General features: G+C 42.2%; 1 protein-coding gene across 3 annotated transcripts in view; it reads right to left on the reverse strand.

Moving 5' to 3' along the window:
• ESF1 (ESF1 nucleolar pre-rRNA processing protein homolog) overlaps positions 1-20025 on the reverse strand; it is an 80138-nt gene that overhangs the window by 11652 nt on the left and 48461 nt on the right. For all 3 annotated transcript variants that reach the window (XM_056567884.1, XM_056567883.1, XM_056567882.1), the window contains exons 10-12: positions 9741-9862; positions 2613-2703; positions 1468-1553 (exon numbers count right to left, since the gene is read on the reverse strand). In XM_056567884.1, the coding sequence (XP_056423859.1) occupies positions 1468-1553; positions 2613-2703; positions 9741-9862 (299 nt within the window). The remainder of the gene's footprint in view (positions 1-1467; positions 1554-2612; positions 2704-9740; positions 9863-20025) is intronic.

Below are 20025 nucleotides of genomic sequence, written 5' to 3' on the forward strand. Positions count from 1 at the left end.
TGGCGAGACACAGCTCTCACAGGCTTCAGTGACCTCGTGCCTGCTGGGGAATGCCCACTTTCTCCTGCTGGGAGCTCACACTATGTGAGTAAGGGGAAAGGTATGATACAGAGCTTTTTAAAGCTCGGACATTTTTTTTTAAGGGCAGGAGGGTTGTTAGGAGTAGTTAGGGAATATAAGTTAGTTAGTAAGTTAGTTAGTTAGTTAAGAAAATATGGTTTGATGACAGGTACTCTTTAAAGTCAATTGATTTAGCGCAGGTACGATCGCTCCAACCATGTTGATATTTGCTATTAGTGAGACAGAGAACACAGGAAAACTTCAGCATCCATTGACATGGTGATACTTGTCATTAGAGAGCACACAACTCCAGTTTATAAAAGGCATAAAAAGCTGCCAGACTCCAGTATATAGCAGCTTTCTGACAACAATGGAGTCAGTGCCCCATTAGGCTAGGACAGTGTTTCCCAACCATTGTGCCTCCAGCTGATGCAACACTACAACTCCCAGTGTTTAGCTGTTCAAGCTTGCTGGGAGTTGTAGTTTTGCAACAGCTGGAGGCACCATGGTTGGTAAACACTACACAACGTTGGCAAGGGGCTACACAACGACTATAGCGTCACAACATTAACGTGTGGTTTTATATTATATTATTATTTTATTTAATAGCCCGGACATGTACGCATGCGGCAATACTGCATATTTATTTGTATGATTGCCATGTTTATTTATGTTTACAATCTTTTATTTGAAAAATGGAAACGGGGGTGATTCAAACTTTTATTAAGGAAAAAGCTTATTCACATTTATTAAATGTATTAATTTTTTTTACATTTTATTCACAATTTTTTAGTTTCCATAGGGATCTTTTGATTGCAAATAATAAAGGAATAAAGGAATACTTTTTACCCAATTTCGACACTGGGATCAACTTTGATTGCAACATCTAAAAGAGATAATGGTGGACATCGGCCTGATCGCGATGTCGGGCATTAGCCTTGGGTCCTGGCTGCTGATAGCAATCGGGACCCACCGGGTATGAAGCATGCTCAGATCCTGAGAACGCTTCATACATTGAGATGAGGGTGTACTTTTATGCCCCATGTCTTGAAGGGGTCAACCCCCAAAAAATAAGATTGCATTATCTGGGTGCCCAGATCACACAACGTTTTACAGTTTCTTGATCCGCCCTCCCAATCGGATCTTCCAGAGGATTAACAATACCCCACTAAGCTACTCATTTAATGACAGCAGAGATCATAAAAAACATGAGCAACTGAAATACAAAGTATGTAACAAAATTGTGCATTTTTCCAAATATACACCATTTATAAAAAACAGATTTCCAATACAGTGGTAGATATTAACACTGTGAAAATAAAGAAACCATCTACTTGATGTTTCCGTTCAATGACTGGTGTTTAGGATTGTTATGAATGACAGACAATGATACAAGGGGTCACTTACTTTCTGTTTCTCGCTCTCTTCTTCATCATCTGCAGATGACTCTTGATCTTCCTTCTTCTTGCCGCCTGCAGATTTCTTATCCAGACCTGAGGTGCAGAAATAATGCATTAAGCATATATACTTTACTGCAAATAGTGGCGCGTATTTCCCTTCTGACAATACGAGACTGTTCTCAAAAGACACCTATGTTTTGCCCTTTTTCTGGACTGACATACCAAACCTGCCACAATGTCTTACAATAGATATAGAGGGGAGAAAAGGGAGAGCTCTTCTTGGTGTGATAAAAGAGAGATACTCAGTATAAAAATGAAATAAGACAGCAGCTCACCAGATATGGTTGTGTAACGTCATACACAACAATGTGGCATGTATAGAAGAAACCAGACGGCACTCACCAGGGATGGAACAGCGACACTTTAATTTCTCATGCACAGAGCCGCAGGCGGGTAGGACTCAGCGGTCGGCAGGGGGTGTATGGGACGTTTCGTGCGCAGTGACGCACTTCCTCAGTCGCTGTTCCATCCCTGGTGAGTGCCGTCTGGTTTCTTCTATACATTACACATTGCCTTTGTGTCACTTTGGACTGAGCACCCCGGCATATCAGCGTCGTTGTCCATAGCAACACTGGTTGTCATCTAGTGCACCCATGCTTCATTGAATCCGCAGTGCAGTGCCGGCTTTTCCACTTCTCCCTTACTTACTCATACACAACAATGGTAAGCGCATCAAGAGGTAGTGTATCCGCAGCCCTCCTGCTAGGCAAGGTATTCAATCGGTGTGGCTTCAAGGAGAACGCCGGCTCCACGTGGCGCATGATACAAAAGGAATGGAGATCAGATTAAATCGAAGTAGTTTATTTCCAAAGATGCAACGCGTTTCGCTGCGGGAAAGAAGCTTCATCAGGCATGCCTGATGAAGCTGCTTTCCTGCAGCGAAACGCGTTGCATCTTGGGAAATTAACTACCTCGATTTTATCTGATCTCCATTCCTTTTGTATCCTGCGCCAAGTGAAGCCGGCGTTCTCCTTGAAGCCACACCGATTGATTACAATAGACATGATATAATGTCACAGGTGTCACACAAAATATAAATGAAAACAGCTTGTGTGAACATGGCCTAAGTCACAAATCATTATCAGAAATTACTTGGCTTCTTCATCTCTTCAGCAAAGAATGGGTCATTGAGATCAACATCGGATGGGACGTCCTCCTCATCGTCAGACTCTTCTACGTTCTCCTGTCAAATACAGAGCAATAAAGAGGAATTCAGCCTGGTCATTCAGACAAATTTAGTTTTAGATCAATTAGAGATCAGGATTGTTTTTAAAAAACAGACAAAACACCTAATTCATGCTAAGGAGAAATGTGAAGGGTTACAGAAGATTTGCCTCCCAACCTGGAACTAGACCCTAATAGCTTGTTTAGTTTAGAAAATCTATTTTCGTGCACCCCATTTGGGAATTCTGCCGAACAGGCCTCTTGAAGGGGTACTCGGGTGGAAAAGTGTTTTTTTTTTAAATCAACTGGTGCCAGAAAGTTAAACAGATTTGTAAATTACTTCTATTTAAAAATCTTAATCCTTCCAGTATTTATTAGCTGCTGAATACTACAGAGGAAATCATTTTCTTTTTGGAACCAAGTGCTGACATCTTTGTCCATTTTAGGAACTGTCCAGAGCAGCATATGTTTGTTATGGGGATTTTCTCCTACTCTGGACAGTTCTTAAAATGGACAGAGATGTCAGCAGAGAGCACTGTGCTCCTGATGTCAGCAGAGAGCTCTGTGTTCCAAAAAGAAAATAATTTCCTCTGTAGTATTCAGCAGCTAATAAGTACTGGAAGAGTTAAGATTTTTTAATTGAAGTAATTTACAAATCTGTTTAAATTTCTGGCACAAGTTGATTACATTTTCCACTTTCCCTACACATTGCTATTTTTTACACCTGCTCTGATCTGTAGGGTTTTCCTCAGCTCAAATCCACCACATTTTATGTGGAAACCTTAGTAAATATGTTGGGTTTTTGTGAAACTGTCGAGAACACGACCCTTTTCAGAGACCACGCCCCCTCTTCCCGGCGGCCATGACCCTTTTTGGGGTTTTCTTCGCAAATGGAGTTAGTTGGGGTTTTTCCAATTCTGGCACAAATTTTGGTGCAAAATCTGGCGCAGACGGCAGACAAAACATGTTGGGTTTGCAATAGTAAATGAGGGCCATTGAGCGCTCTCTCGGCTCGTTCTCCTACTCGGTGGTGCTGCACTGATCAAAACTTTTGACATGTCTATCTATCTACAGAATGAGTGTTGAGTATATCCCCGGGTTCCTGTGTTCATGGTGGGATGTGTGCTGCAGCTACATTCAACTCTTTGGGTCTGAAGGTATTAGTCGAGTATTTTTGTGATCAATGGGGGTCCCAGCATTCGGGCCCTGACCCATCATCCATCCTGTAAACAGGTGGGAAAACCCTTTGTAAAATGAAACATTTTAGCGTTACAACATTCAGATGATAAAGGTTACCAAAGTCTCCATCACTGAGATGGCCCGTGTTATGTAATTGCTGTTTTCTGTAATGTGCCGCTAGGACTAAACCCATTATTAGTAAACATTAAACAAATGAAATATTCTGCAGCACACGTACTACAATAACCCTGGGGGATTACCGCATGCGTTTAGGCCACACAATACCAACACCTTTGCTATTGCAGGCAAAAAGTAAAATAAATAAAGTCAAGTGTAGTAATTGTACGGTTCTGATGCCTCGAGTTCTCCTCAGACCAGGCCCGGGCAGCAGCGGCCTGAGACTTTATGATATGTTCACAGACACAAATGAGCCTTTTTTTCGGAGCCCTCTCCAACATTCCAAAACACAGCGAAAACAAAGATCAAAGCCAGCGCAGGGCTGCGGCCGTAACAAGCTTATTTTTCTCTCTGTCACATATGTTTGTGATTGATGTGCGAGCAGAGCGCCAGGCTGAAATTAAAACACGTGGCTGGCGGTACAAATGTACACAGATTCAGCAGTTTGGGTTATATCTCGTGCTCGATGGGGCTGGGGATGTCAAGTATTATTAACCCTTAAAGAGCTCCGGTCGCAAAAGAGCCTTTTTTCTGGGGACTTCTTGCCAGTGGGTTCTAAATACAAGTAAATACACACGCACGGGCCGATTTCGGACAATAATAATTATTTTGACTCTTTCCTCCTAGCATAACTTTTTAACTTTAGGCTAAAGTAGATGTAGGAGGCCTTGCTTCTATGTCCTGCTCCTGATCGTGTGGGCCTGCTTTTCCCAAACAGTGTGCCTCTAGCTGTCGGATAACTACAACTTCCAGCATGCCCAGACACTCAAAGGGTGTGGGCAATGAATGCCTGGGTACTTTAGCAAGACAAGTATGCCCAAGGTGCTGTGTGTACTCTCCATTTATGGTACAGCAATGTCATGTGTACTGATGTACGGATTTCATGTTTTTGAGGGGGATGCGGGGTGTCAAAAAACAGCAATCCTTTTTTGTTTTAATACAATGTTCATCACAAATCGGACAAATCATATTTTTACAATTAAAACTTTTACAGGTACAGCAAAAGCAATTCATTTTTATGGCTTATTATGTTTTTTAATTAATGATAAATGGGAGGAGTGCTTTGAATTTTTAATATTTGTTTTTTTTTAAACTTTTTTCTGTTTTGTTTTTGACTCACTGGGGAGCTCAAACTTGTGATCAGTTGTACAATATTTAGAATACTAATAGTGGTGTATTTTAAATCATTACATCAGTTACTAAAATTTACTTGATTAAAGGGGCACGCCGGTGAAAATCTATTTTCGTGCACCCCATTTGGGAATTCTGCCGAACAGGCCTCTTGAAGGGGTACTCGGGTGGAAAAGTGTTTTTTTTTTAAATCAACTGGTGCCAGAAAATTAAACAGATTTGTAAATTACTTCTATTAAAAAATCTTAATCCTTCCTGTACTTATTAGATGCTGAATACTACAGAGGAAATTATTTTCTGTTTGAAACACAGAGCTCTCTGTTGACATCATGAGCACAGTGCTCTCTGCTGACCTCTCTGTCCATTTTAGGAACTGTCCAGAGTAAAAGCAAATCCCCATAGCAAACATATGCGGTTCTGGACAGTTCCTAAAATGGACAGAGATGTCAGCAGAGAGCACTGTGCTCGTGATGTCAGCAGACAGTTCTGTGTTTCAAAAAGAAAATAATTTCCGCTGTAGTATTCAGCAGCTAATAAGTACAGGATGGATTAAGATTTTTTTTTAATAGAAGTAATTTACAAATCTGTTTAACTTTCTGGCACCAGTTGATTTAAAAATAAAAAAAGTTTTTCACCGGAGTACCCCTTTAAGGACATATTTAGGTTAGCGAGGAGACAGACCAGGGCTTCTGACACTGCCACTGCGGTCCGACGGTACAGTGAGTACACCGACCAGTGGTGGGGCTCTGCCACTGGTCCTAGTGCCGACCAGCCTCTGTGTTAATACATTGAATCCCATAGCCATCTCTATATTTGTGGGACTTAGGCTTGTATTTTGGGGAGAGGTACTTTGTTGGACTATTGTGTAAATGTTATAGTTGTTTTACTCATTGTAAATCATAGTGATCGCACCTGTAGTTTATGTATTTTACCTTCTGTACTTTGGCACTTGTGCTGGTTGACTTTGTCTATGGGTCCACAGGAGTGATTGCATTTTACTGTCTCTGCTTTACATTCGTGCTTAACTAGACCCCTGAGGAACCCACCACACGTGGTGGAAACACGTTGGGTGTGTTTGTGAATGGTGTCAATATTGTTAGAGGCTTCTAGGGTGAGAACAAGGGGGTAGACCGGGGCAGGGGTCGCCCTTATTAGGGCGAGTGCCCAGACAGTCCCTGTGTGAGTAGGGGTAGTCCCACTATATCTCCCTGCTTAGGGAATACTAGGGTCAACTACACCCTTATTAACCTACTCCTTCGCTTGGTTTACCTCAATTGCACCTGTCCCCTTCCTGTGACCAACTTTGACCTTAATGTTGGATGGCTGCTGAATTACTCCGATATTTATTCATCAGCACAGCCTTGTGGTTTTCATAAGGTGAAGAATCTATTCACCTTTGAGGTGTTTGCTCTTTATGTGTGTCTGTGGCGTTTTCTTAATTTTAGAGATTACTTAATAAATGTTAAGTTCTAAGTGTCCTGTACCCCCTCTATGATCCATAGGGTCACACATAACGTATACGCAGCAGCTGCACAGCACTTCCGGATGAGCATTGGCAGGTGCCTAGACCACTACTGCAGACACTGACTAGCTGAGCAGGCAACTAAATGTGCCAACCTAGATCCTGGAAGTGCTGTGCAGCAGGAGAGGGGGGCTCTGTGTGAACCACAGCAAAAGGGGAACATGGAAATAATAATATTCCCTAAAATACTAACTGAGAAAATCTTCAGCCTTGACATACTGGATATGCAATATCATCTCTACAACATCCTATATACTCCCCTTCTTCCTTCTCCTTAGCTGCTTCCTCTCTCTGCTCTTGCCCCCCTCCTCTCTATTCCTTCTCTCTTTCCCCTTCTACACTTTCACAGTTTCTCTCCCTCAGTTTCTCCTCCCTCTGGCTCTCTGCTTTCCTCCTCTTCTTCGCTTTTCTTCTATCCCTTTTACATCTCTTCGCCTCCTTTTTTCAGCTACTTTCCCCATTGGCTTCTTTTCTTCTTTTACTTAGTTTGTGAAGCACGTTCTTTCATGCAATTGCAGGCTCTCCCCCACTAGATGGAGCCATAACCACAGAGAGTCTCTCTGTATGTTGTTCTTCACGGTGAACTCTTTGTTAGTTTGTCCTTCCTTTTTTTGTTATCTGGAAGGTACACCGATTCATAGGTCCTCATTGGTATCTGCTCATTTTGGTATTTAACTCATGTGTCATGCTCTCTTTATTTTTGTCACTAGTGTTTACTGGTTTAAATGCTGCCGCTGCCCCCATATTGTCTGTACCTGCTGATATTGAAGTATGGCATCTTTAAAGGTACTTTCTTGGAATGTGAGGGGTCTCGGGTCACCTAAAAAGAGGCCGTTGGTCTTCACACAGATGCGTAGACTTAACCCCCAGATAATTGCTCTGCAGGAGACCCACATGACTCAAGACAGGGTCCACTTACTGTTTAGTACCTGGGTGCAATGGTGTGAACATACCTTTCATCCCTCCTTCTCCCGGGGGTGTCAGTCCTGGTCCACAGAACTGTTAGATGGGAGCCCACTGTGGTTCGCAAAAAGACCCTCATGGCTGGTTTGTTTTTATACATGCTTATGTTAACAATGTTCATTATGTGCTCCTTTTTGTGTATATTCCTCCTCCAGCTAATCTAGATATTGTTCATTAGACTATTGCCTTTGCTGCTGGTTACCCTAATGCTTGCACTATTTGTATGGGCGATTTCAATTTGGTACCGGACCCACTGCTAGTGTCAGTCCCCCCCCCCCCCCCCAGTTTGTCTCTTCGGTATCCTAGATGAGGAGGTGTGGCCCAATCATGTACATACATGTACTTTATGATGTATATCTTTTTGCTATGTACTTTTTATTGCCTGCCTTTTCCTCGTCATGCCGATGGTTTTTTACACTTCAATAAAACAAAGAAAAAAGAAAAAAAAAAAAGAATTCTGCAATCTCTTCTAGGACACATATATTATACAGTGGGGATCAAAAGTTTGAGCACCCCAGGTAAGAATTTGTATATATGTACATAAAGAAGCCAAGGAAAGATTCAAAAATCTCCAAAAGGCATCAAATTACAGATTAGACATTATAATATGTCTACAAAAGTTAGATTTTATTTCCATCATTTACACTTTCAAAATAACAGAAAACAAAAAAATGGTGTCTGCAAAAGTTTGGGCACCCTGCAGAGTTAATATCTTGTACTGCCCCCTTTGGCAAGTATCACAGCTTGTAAACGCTTTTTGTAGCCAGCCAAGAGTCTTTCAATTCTTGTTTGAGGTATCTTTGCCCATTCTTCCTTACAAAAGTCTTCCAGTTCTTTGAGATTTCTGGGCTGTCTGTCACGCACTGCTCTATTAAGGTCTATCCATAGATTTTCAATTATGTTGAGGTCAGGAGATTGTGAAGGCCATGGCAAAATGCCTCTTGATGTAATCCCCCGTGGGTTTCGAGGTGTGTTTAGGATCATTATCCATTTGTAGAAGCCATCCTCTCTTTAACTTCAGCTTTTTCACAGATGGCATCAAGTTAGCATCCAAAATTTGCTGAAATTCTATTGAATCCATTTTTCCTTCTACTCGTGAGATGTTCCCTGTGCCACTGGCTGCAATACAACCCCAAAGTATGATTGATCCACCCCAATGCTTAACAGTTGGACAGAGGTTCTTTTCATTAAATTCTGTTCCCCTTCTTCTCCAAACGTACCTTTGCTCATTCCAGCCAAAAAGTAAATTTTAACCTCATCAGTCCACAGAACTTGTTTCCAAAATGCATCAGACTTGTCTATATGTTCATTTGCAAAGTTCAAATGCTGATTATTGTGGTGAGGATGTAGAAGAGGTTTTCTTCTGATGACTCTTCCATGAAGACCATGTTTGTACAAGTATCTCTTTATAGTGGAATAGTGTACCACAACTCTAGTGTCTGCCAGATTTTTCTTGAGGGATTGTGAAGTCAAACTTGGGTTTTGAATTGTTTTTCTCACAATCCTGCGAGCTGTTCTGTCTGACATTATTCTTGGTCTTCCAGATCTTGCTTTAACTTCCACTGTTCCTGATGACTGCCATTTCTTAATTACATTCCGAACAAAGGATATTGACATCTGAAAACGTTTTGCTATCTTCTTATAGCCTTCTCCATCTTTGTGAGCGTCAACTGCTTAGAAGAACCCATGGTGCTGATTGTTGGGGCAAGGTCAGATGAGTCTGGGCATTTAAAACCTTTGAGATTGACATCAACTGATCTTCCCAGATGATGATTGAGAACAATCCATGACACTGGCAGGTCTCAGCTTTGCAAAGGGGGCAGTGCATGCTATAAATTCTGCAGGGTGCCCAAAATGTTGCAGACCAAAATTTTTTTTTTCTCTTATTTTCAAAGTGTAAATGATGAAAATAAAATCTAACTTTCGTTGACATATTATAAGAATGTCTAATCTGTAATTTGATGCCTTTTGGAGATTTTTCAATCTTTCCTTGGCTTCTTTATGCACATTAATACAAATGTTTTACCTGGGGTGCCCAAACTTTTGATCCCCATTGTAATTTCAACATAATACCATATTATTACCTTCTTTTTCCTTTTTAATTTCTTTTTGTCTTTTTGTTTCTGCAGGTATTTCTCCCATGGTGTTAGTGAATCTCTTCCCTCAAGTTTGTTTTTAACCATCTGTTCTGCGCTTTCTTTTAGCCCTGGGGAGAAAAGGAAGTGAAATATTAACTCATCTTTGAAAAAAAAAAGAAATTAAACAAAACTAAAGGAGAGCTCCAGCTAAAATTAACTTATCCCCTATCCACAGGATAGGAGATAAGTAGCTTATCATGGGGGTCCGCCCACTGGGACCCCCGTGATCTCTGGGACCCCGGCTCTCTCAGTAAGCAGCATGTGTGGTCTACCAGTAGACGGTATGCTCTCCATTCACATCTATGGGAACGACAATGATGCATTAGTGCAGTACTCGGGTCATTTCGGCACTCCCATAAAAATGTATGGAGTGTGTGCTCTCTGCAGCACATGCTTCTCACTGTCCCGTTCTGGAGATTGCGAGGGTCCCATTGATCAGACCCCCCACGATCAGCTACTTATCTCTTATACTGTGGATAGGGGATAAGTTAATTTTGGCTGAATGTAAGTGGGTAAAGCCCAAAAATCTTATAGTAAACTGGGTCCAAAACACTGACATCTGCTGGTTGATTTCTAGTACTAAATGGACCGATTCTGTACCAGGAATTTTACAATGTCTATTCCCATATCTGGTGGTGTAATAATGCCAATTTGTCTGCAGCCATTCCAGAAGATTGCGACTTCTTGATTTATTATTGCAATTGTAACATAAAATATTGAACGGATCATTGAGGACGCGTATACGTTTTCTCCTGCATCTGGTATTCGAAAAGAAACAATAAAAATGTCTGCGGCATAAATCAGAGCCCCTTATTTTGTTGCTGTCTGGGTTGTAATTCCATCTTAAATAGTCTTTGAAGACGCAGATAATAATATATTTAATTGCAAAGATATTTTGTAAAGCCTCATTTAGCGTCGGGCCTGGAAATATGAAGCGTAAACCAAAGAAAAATAAATGATACCGTGATTACCTGCAGCAGACGGGGGCGCTGGTCACAGACGTAGTGTCAATGAACCAAATCTTTTAATTAGCACATAGATCTTTAAGGAACTGCAAAGCAATCTGTCTGGTAAGGAAGTAAATGTACCGAGGACCACCATGGAGTATCAAATGGCACCAATAAAGGCTTTCCAAAGGCCAAGCAGCCAGATCCCACCAAAAAATACAACACATGACTCCATCTTAGCTCTGCATTAGGATATGTCATATACAGTGGTCCCTCAAGTTACAATATTAATCGGTTCCAGGACGACCATTGTATGTTGAAACCATTGTATGTTGAGACCAGAACTCTATGGAAACCTGATAATTGGTTCTGAAGCCCCAAAATGTCATCCAAAAATAGGAAAAAGTGAGGATTAAAGAAAAATAAGTAGATAACTAATACAAATAAAGCAAGTCCTTATATATAAAAGTAAGAAAGATCTGCTGGGAGCTGTAGTCACTGTCTGTCAGTGTTTTCCAACCAGGGTACCTCCAGCTGTTGCAAAACTACAACTCCCAGCATGCCCGGACAGCCTTTGGATGTCCGGGCATGCTGAGAGTTGTAGTTTTGCAAAAGCTGGAGGCACCCTTGTTGGGAAACACTGGTCTATGTAGAGGACAGGAGCTTCTTCAGCGTCCTCTACAGTACACACAATGCCCTAAAAAAAGTTAAATGGAGCTGCCCTAACCATGGCATAGGTTAAAGTAGTACAGAACATGTCATACCTCCCTGTACTGTAGGGGGCGCTACCAGACACCAGTCAGTGCATGCACTTTAGGAATACAGGTGTTTTACCAGTGAAATATCCATTCTAATTGGTCGGTTCCTCCGGCCATTGACACGTTTTGCAGATCTGGACTGTCCGTAGCATTGTATGTTGAGTCTGGTTTCAAGTTACAATGGTCGAGAAAAGACCATTGTATGTTGAAACTATTGTATGTTGAGGCCATTGTAAGTTGAGGGATCACTGTATACATCATGGGTCCTACCCCCAACACCCCACAGATCAGCTGTTAGAAGGGAATCACGGCCATTTCAATGTTTATCCAATCTTGTTCTTGCAATTGCTAAACTTCTACTAGTGGTGGTGCAAAGAACTGCATCTTGTGCTGATCATGTGAGTAGGGAAACAAGAATGAAAATGAATTAAGCGTGGTCATTGAGGCGTTAAAAAAGCTACCCACAAAAACTGGGGCTAAATAATCGAGATAATTTAAAACAAATAAATCAATACGTTTTTTTGTATGGATTCATCGCTATTCCAGTGTCACTAGTCGTGTCGTCAGTAGTCACCGGCCAACACATACATCAGTTAGGCTAGGTTCACACAGTGGAATTTCTTGGCAGAATTTCTGCTGGAGATCGAGACAGCGGCACTAGGACCCCGGTGACTACATTGCCGTCCCCATAGATGGCAATGCATTTCTGAGCAGATCTCCCAAAAGATCCACCAAGAAATGCATTGCAGTTTATGGGGGCAGCAACACAGTCTGCTCGGTCCTAGTGCCGCCGGCTCGATCTCCAGCAGAAATTCTGCCCAGAAATTCTGCAGTGTGAACCTAGCCTTAGGGATGTCCCGATACAGATACTGGACATTTCCACCACTACTTGGACTAATGCAAATGTCTTCGATACCTGCAGACTATATAAAACAAGATTCCTTTCACTTTCCCTACACTCCGGTACAGAGGTGCATACAGTGATCCCTCAACTTACAACGGCCTCAACATACAATAGTTTCAACATACGATGGTCTTTTCTGGACCATTGTATGTTGAAACCAGACTCAACATACAATGCTACGGACAGTCCAGATCTGTGAAACGTGTCAGTGGCTGGAAGATCTGACCAATCAGAATAGGCATTCACTGGTAAAACCCCTGTATTACTGAAGCGTATGCACTGACTAATATCTGGTAGTGCCCCCTACAGTACAGGGAGGTATTACACGTTCTGTACTACTTTTAACCTATGCCATGGTTATCTGCTCCTTTGGACACCAAGTAAGGGCGGCCCCATGTTACTTTTTTTTTTTTAAGACATTTCATCCTCTACATAGATGTGTGTTTCCCAACGAGGGTGTCTCCAGCTGTTGCAAAATTACAACTCCCAGCATGCCCGGACAGCCAAATGCTGTCCGGGCATGCTGGGAGTTGTAGTTTTGCAACAGCTGGAGGCACTCTGGTTGGAAAACACTGAAATAGACCGTGATTTACAGCTCCCAGCAGATCTTTCTTACTTTTATATGTAAGGACTTGCTTTATCTATATTAGTTATCTACTTATTTTTCTTTAATCCTCACTTTTTCCTATTTTTGGATGACATTTTGGGGCTTCAGAACCAATTACCAGGTTTCCATAGAGTTCTGGTCTCAACATACAATAGTTTCAACATACAATGGTCGTCCTGGAACCTATTAATATTGTAACGAGGGACCACTGTATATATCTTTCGCTCCATTATTGGAAGTGGTGCTGAACCGGCCACACGATGAGGTCATTTAATTGCACTGCAGGTCCTGCAGGAAAAGGTCAGCGCAGGAGCAGAGGGTAGGTGAGGCTTCAACCTGGAGGGATTCCCCACTTACCTATCTTCTGGGGGCTTCCTTGCCTACTTACTAGGGGCTTCTGCCTAATTTGGGGGGAAGGGGGGCGGGAATTACCTACCTACTGGGGACTTTTACCTAATAGGGGGATCCCTACCTACTGGTGGCTTTAACCTAATAGGGGTGAGGGATTTGAAGAATCTGCATGACCTAATGAGTAACATTTTTCTGTGATATGACAGGTACAATTTAAGAAGTGAAATTTATGCTCCAATAATTTTTGCTTATCAAAGAACAATTAAAGGGGTTATCCTGCAGGATCGTGGGGCTTTTACACAGCTCAAAAATATAAAGGGAACACTTAAACAACACAATGTAACTCCAAGTCAATGACACTTCTGTGAAATCCCACTGTCCACTCAGGAAGAACACTGATTGACAATCAAGACAATGCTAGACCTCATGTGGCTGCAGTGTGTCAGCTGTTCCTGCAAGAGGAAGGCATTGATGCTATGGACTGGCCCGCCCGTTCCCCAGACCTGAATCCGATTGAGCACATCTGGGACATCATGTCTCGCTCCATCCACCAACACCACGTTGCACCACAGACTGTCCAGGAGTTGGCAGATACTTTAGTCCAGGTCTGGGAGGACATCCCTCAGGAGACCATCCTCCACCTCATCAGGATCATGCCCAGGCATTGTAGGGAGATCATACGGGCACGTGGAGGCCACACACACTACTGAGCCTCATTTTGACTTGTTTTAAGGACATTACATAAAGTTGGATCAGCCTGTAGTGTGGTTTTCCACTTTGATTTTGAGTGTGACTCCATATCCAGACCTCCATGGGTTGATAAATTTGATTTCCATTGATCATTTTTGTGTGATTTTGTTCTCAGCACATTCAACTATGTAAAGACGAAAGTATTTTATAGGATTAGTTCAATCATTCAGATCTAGGATGTGTTATCTTTTTGAGCAGTGTAGAACAGCGCCCAATGTACATTATATTAAACAATAAATAAACTCTGTACTTACCTTCAGAGCTCCCACGGTGCCTGGCTGCGATCCTCTTCCTGAGAGAAGGCGTGACGTCAGTGCAGCGATGCCCCCCTTTGCCCAGTGATTGGCTGAGTGGGCCCAGGCATGACGCTTTCCCTCAGAAAGAATATCGCAGCCAGGCACTTGAGCAGGACACCGGAGGCACCTCGGGAGGGCTGGAGGCAAGTTTAGTTTTTATATGCTGTACACTGGGCATTGTTCTGAACCCCAACCCCCGACCATGCCAGATAACCCCTTTAAAATAAACAGTAAAGATATAAACATATGAAGTAACAAAATAGGCAGTGCTGATATTATAATGGTTGCAAAGAGGTCCCTTAAGTGAATGATGATACAGTGCTATAAGGGCTGTGTGTGTGTTTTACCCAATGATTTATCCATGGGCAGATGGACAACATGTCAATCCCGGCTACTTTTAAATTAAAATCTAGCTTAAAGGGGCACTTCGGTGGAAATTTTATTTATTTATTCTTTAATGAACTGGTGCCGGAAAGTTAAACAGATTTGTAAATTACTTCTATTAAAAAATCTTTATCCTTCCAGTACTTATTAGCAGCTGAATGCTACAGAGAAAATTCATTTCTTTTTTGTCTTATCCACAGTGCTCTCTGCTGACACCTCTGTCAGTCTCAAGAACTGTCCAGGAGAAAATCCTCATAGCAAACCTATGCTGCTCTGGACAGTTCCTGACACGTACAGAGGTGTCAGCAGAGAGCACTGTGGGGACAAGACAAAAAAAAAGAAATTCAAAAAGAAAAGAATTTCCTCTGTAGCACACAGCTGCTAATAAGTACTGAAAGGATTGATATGTTTAAATCTGTTTAACTTTCTGGCACCAGTTCATTAAAAAAAATAAAACGTTTTCCACGGAGTCCCCCATTAATGCCATCCTTTCAGTATAAGTAAACGGAACAATTCCGGACTTATTTGTTCAGTCTTATTATACTACTAGGATTTTTCATTTTACATTTAGCAGCAATGCATAGTGACAGATCAAAGTGCTTCGAGGGACCTTTCATCCCCCCCCCCTGGGAGGTTCAATTACCAGACCATGACTTAGATCCTTGTCCTTTTATCAGCTCGGGGGCACTAGGAAAAAATGATTAAATTAGTATTTCCTGCATCATCAGTGGTGGAGAAAAATGTAGATCGCTGTCCGGCAGTATGCTGCGTGCGAAAACACACTAGGACCAGTGATACCCACTAAATAGAGATATGCGCAGACTGTACCGCCCTGATCGGATGGAGCCGGTCATTACAAACGGCCATCTTTATTCTGCAATATCTAACAGACAGACGTTCTATGGCCATCTACCTTTCATTCTGGAGCCTGAAGTGTACGGGGAAGGCTAAGAAAAACAGAGCTCCGAAGATAAAACCAGAGCCGGTCTACAACTTCAAAGAAAGTAAAATAAACCTGCTTTGAACCGTCAACGATGGCCTTGATAAAGGACATGGCACTGGCCACACGGGAGGGGCTGGGGCTGCCATTCAGCAGGAGGAAAGTTTTAACCAGAATGTAGACATATATATATTCTAGACTAATCTAGGTAATCTAGTTATGATATAAACCAGTATGACATAATCCAATGCAATGTTTCCCAACCAGGGTGCCTCCAGCTGTTGCAAAACTACAACTCCCAGCATGCCCGGACAGCCAACGGCTGTCCGGGCATGCTGGGAGTTGTAGTTTTGCAAGAGCTGGAGACACCCTGGTAGGGAAACAGTGGTCTAAACAATAACTAATGTTTTATTTATAGATGGGGTACTCTAGTGGAAAACATTGATTTTTTTAATCAACTGGTGCAAGAAAGTTAAACAGATTTGTAAATTACTTCTATTTAGAAATATGAATCCTTCCAGTACTTATCAGCTGCTGTACGATCCACAGAGAGTTCTTTTCTTTCTGAATTACCTTTCTGTCTGACCACAGTGCTCTCTGCTGACACCTCTGTCCACATCAGGAACTGTCCAGAGCAGGAGCAAATCCCCATAGCAAACCTATCCTGCTCTGGACTGTTCCTGACGTGGACAGAGGTGTCAGCAGAGAGCACTGTGGTCATGGAGAAATTAAAAAAAAAAAAAATAACTTCCTCTGTAGTTTACAGCAGCTGATAAGTACTGGAAGGATTAAGATTTTTAAATAGAAGTGATTTACAAATCTGTTTAACATGGCACCAATTGATAACCCTTTAAAGTGGACCAGGCCAATTTTTGTACTTTCGTTTTTTCCTCCTCCCCTTCTAAAAATCATAACGCTTTTAATATTGCATCTACAGACCCATTTAAGGGCTTGTTTTTTGTGTGACTAATTGTACTTTGTAATAGGAATCGACCGATTATCGGTTTGGTATTAACGATTTTGGCCATTATCGGTATCGGCAATTACCTTGCCGATAATCCCATAATGCCCCGCCCCCCATCGCACCCCCCCACCGCAGCGCACCCCCTACAGCACCGCCTCAGCCAGAGACCGCCGCTGCCGCCGCCCCATTGCCTCCCCCATCCCTGGTTTTATAATTACCTGTTCCCGGGGGCCACCGCAACTTCTGGCTTCTGCGGCCTCCTGCGTTATGCTGTGCGCTGCGCAATGATGAGTGACATCCTCAACACAACGTCACCGTCAGTGCGCACAGTGACAGCTCAGGACGCTGCTAGAGCCAGAAATTATAAAACCGGGAATGGGGGAGGCAATGGGGCAGCGGCGGTGGTTGGACTAAGGAACGGCAGGGGGAGAGAAGCGGGCGGTGGCGGTCTTTGGAAAGAGGATAGGCGGGGGGGCAGCGGTGGTGGTTGAACTAGGGAGGACCCCAGGACAGGCAGGGGGAGAGAAGCGAGTGGCGCCGCAAAAGCCGCTGTAGTTCATTGATTTAAAGCGCCTGCTTTAAATCAATGATCTGCTGCGTTGTCGCCCGGGGGGATGAATAGCCGATAACTTATACCGGAATATCGGTATAAGTTATCGGCTATCCGTCTTAACCTCCACAGATTATCGGTATCGGCCCTAAAAAAATCGGTATCGGTCGATCTCTACTTTGTAATGACATTAACCCCTGAAGGACAGACCCATTTTTTACCTTAAATGACCAGGCTCTTTATTTTTAAATTTGACATGTGTCTCTTTAAATGGTGATAACTTTAGAACGCTTTTTCTGAGCGGAGCAATTCTGAGAATGTTTTTTCGTGACATATTGTACTTTATGTAAGTGGTGCATTTTTATTGACACATGCAGCATTCTTTGTGAAAAAACAAAATATTGGGAAAAACTGGAAAATTTATTTTTTATAGTGTACACTGTGCAGTAAAAGTGAGGTTATATTTATTCTGTAGTTCGGTACGGTTATGGCGATACCCATTTTATATAGCTTTTTATATTCTTTTTCCTTTTCTGAGTAAAATTCTTTTTTTCCCTTTTTTGTGTTAATTTCTGACAGCCGTAATTTTTCATCTGACGCTATTGAGTGAGGGCTTATTTTCCGCGGGAAAAGCTGTGCTTTTTATTGGTATCATTTTGGGAAACATGCTACCTTTTGATCTTTTTTATTCCACTATTTGCACCAAAATTGGCGAATTTGTTATTTTTTCTTACAGCGATCACTGTGTGGGATAATTTACATTATAGCTTTATAGAACATGTCATTACGGACGTGGCTATACCCATTATGTATATGATATGTGTTTTTTTTTTATGATTATACAGGGCTTTCATTGGGAAAGGGGCATTTTGTTTTTAACACTTTATACTTTTATTGAAGAACTTTTTATTTTATTTTTTACAGGTTATACTATGCTGCAATACATTTGTACTGCAGCACAGTATGACCTGATGAGCTGCACACACCATAGCCTGTGAGATTCAGCCTCTGGCTGGATCTCACAGGCTTCTGTAGCAGGCATACAGCAGGTCATGATCTGACCTCCTGCTGCCATAGCAACCAAAGGCGACCTGGGATCGCATCGCGGCCCCGCCTTTGGTGAACAGGGGGAGCACCCTCCCCATGTCAACCCCATAGATGCCGTAATCTGGATTGACCACGGCATCTATGGGATTAATACTGCCGGGACTGGCGCAATCTCGGCCCTGGCAACTGCGGCGGGACCTCGGCTGCAATTGACAGCCGGTTCCCGCCAGCATTGATCTGCAGCGCAGAGCAGGAGATTGCTAGGATGTATGCTTACGTCCTGGAAAGGGAAGGGGTTAATCATTTCATAACAAAATCTAGGCAAAACCACAAAAAAAAAAATTTCTAAAGGTCAAACTGAAAAAAAAGCCCATTTTGTAACTTTTGGGGGCTTCTTGGTAAAAATAACACCTTATGTTTATTCTGTAGGTTCCATATGCTTACAAGGATACCCAATTTACGTAGGTTATATTTTATTTTACGACTTAAAAAATTATAACTACATGCACCAAAATGAGTATGCTTAAAAATGTCCTCTACTGATCCCTAAATTGTTCTGCACATGGGGTTGTATGAAGGCTCATTTTTTGCGCCATGATCTGTAGTTTTCAGCTGTACCATTTTTGCTTTGATGGGAATTTTGATAGCTTTTAATCATTTTTTTTCTGATATATGATGTGATTAAAAATCTGTAATTTTGGTGTTTGATTTTTTTTTACGTTTACACCGTTTACCTTGCGGGCTCATAAACATTATATTTTAATAGTTTGGACATTTATGCACGGCTACACCAAATATATTAATTTTTTTGTACAATGGGAAAATAAGGGTAATAGCATTATACAGTGCAATCAGCTATCCACTGATCTAGCCTAGCTAAGCCAGGCTACATTAGTTAGATCGGCAGTCCGTGGCAGGTAAGGGGACCCTACTCCACCGATTTATCTCAGGGCACCCCCACAATCATGTCGCGACGATCTTTCCCTTTCACTTTAGATGCCATGATCGACATTGATCATGGCCTTTAAAGGGTTCATGACTGGCAGTGCCGATCAATTTGAGGATGTTATAGACCTTCTTGAACAGTGGTGTCTTTAGGGAACGTTTAAAAATGTGGATGTAGGGTATAAGTCTTACGGTTTGAGGTATTGCATTCCAGAGAACTGGTGCAGTACGAGCAGAGTCTTGGAGATGGGAATGAGGAAGATGTTAGTGTTAGATCGTAAGCAGAGGGGAGAGCCCATGTAAGATGGTAGACAGAGATCAGGAGGAGATGTAGGGAGGTGCAGCACTGGGGAGAGGATTGTGGGCGATTGTGAAGATTTTCCACCCTATTCTGGACTGAACGGGTAAACAAGTGTAGTGAATGACACAGGGGGAGGCCTCGGTGTAATGGCTCGAGAGGAAGAGGAGTCTGGCTGTGGCATTTATCATGGAATGTAGAAGGGGGAGTTTAGAAAAGGGAAGACCTACTAGTAAAGAGTTACACTAGCCAAGGCAAGACTGAATCAAAGCAACAATCAGAGATTAAGAAGTTTAAAAAGTAAGAAATGAGTGGATTCTGTATAAGTTTTTGCGGTGCAGGCGGCAATAATGTGATAGGGACTGAATAGAGGGAGCGAAAGACAGATCAAAGTGAAGCATAACTCCAAGACAGTGAGCTTGCTGCCTGAACGTTATGGTAGTACCACATACAGGGATGGAAATGTCTAGTTTAGGTAGATTTGTTAATG

This window comes from Hyla sarda, chromosome 3, assembly GCF_029499605.1.
Source record: "Hyla sarda isolate aHylSar1 chromosome 3, aHylSar1.hap1, whole genome shotgun sequence".
NCBI lineage: Eukaryota > Metazoa > Chordata > Amphibia > Anura > Hylidae > Hyla > Hyla sarda.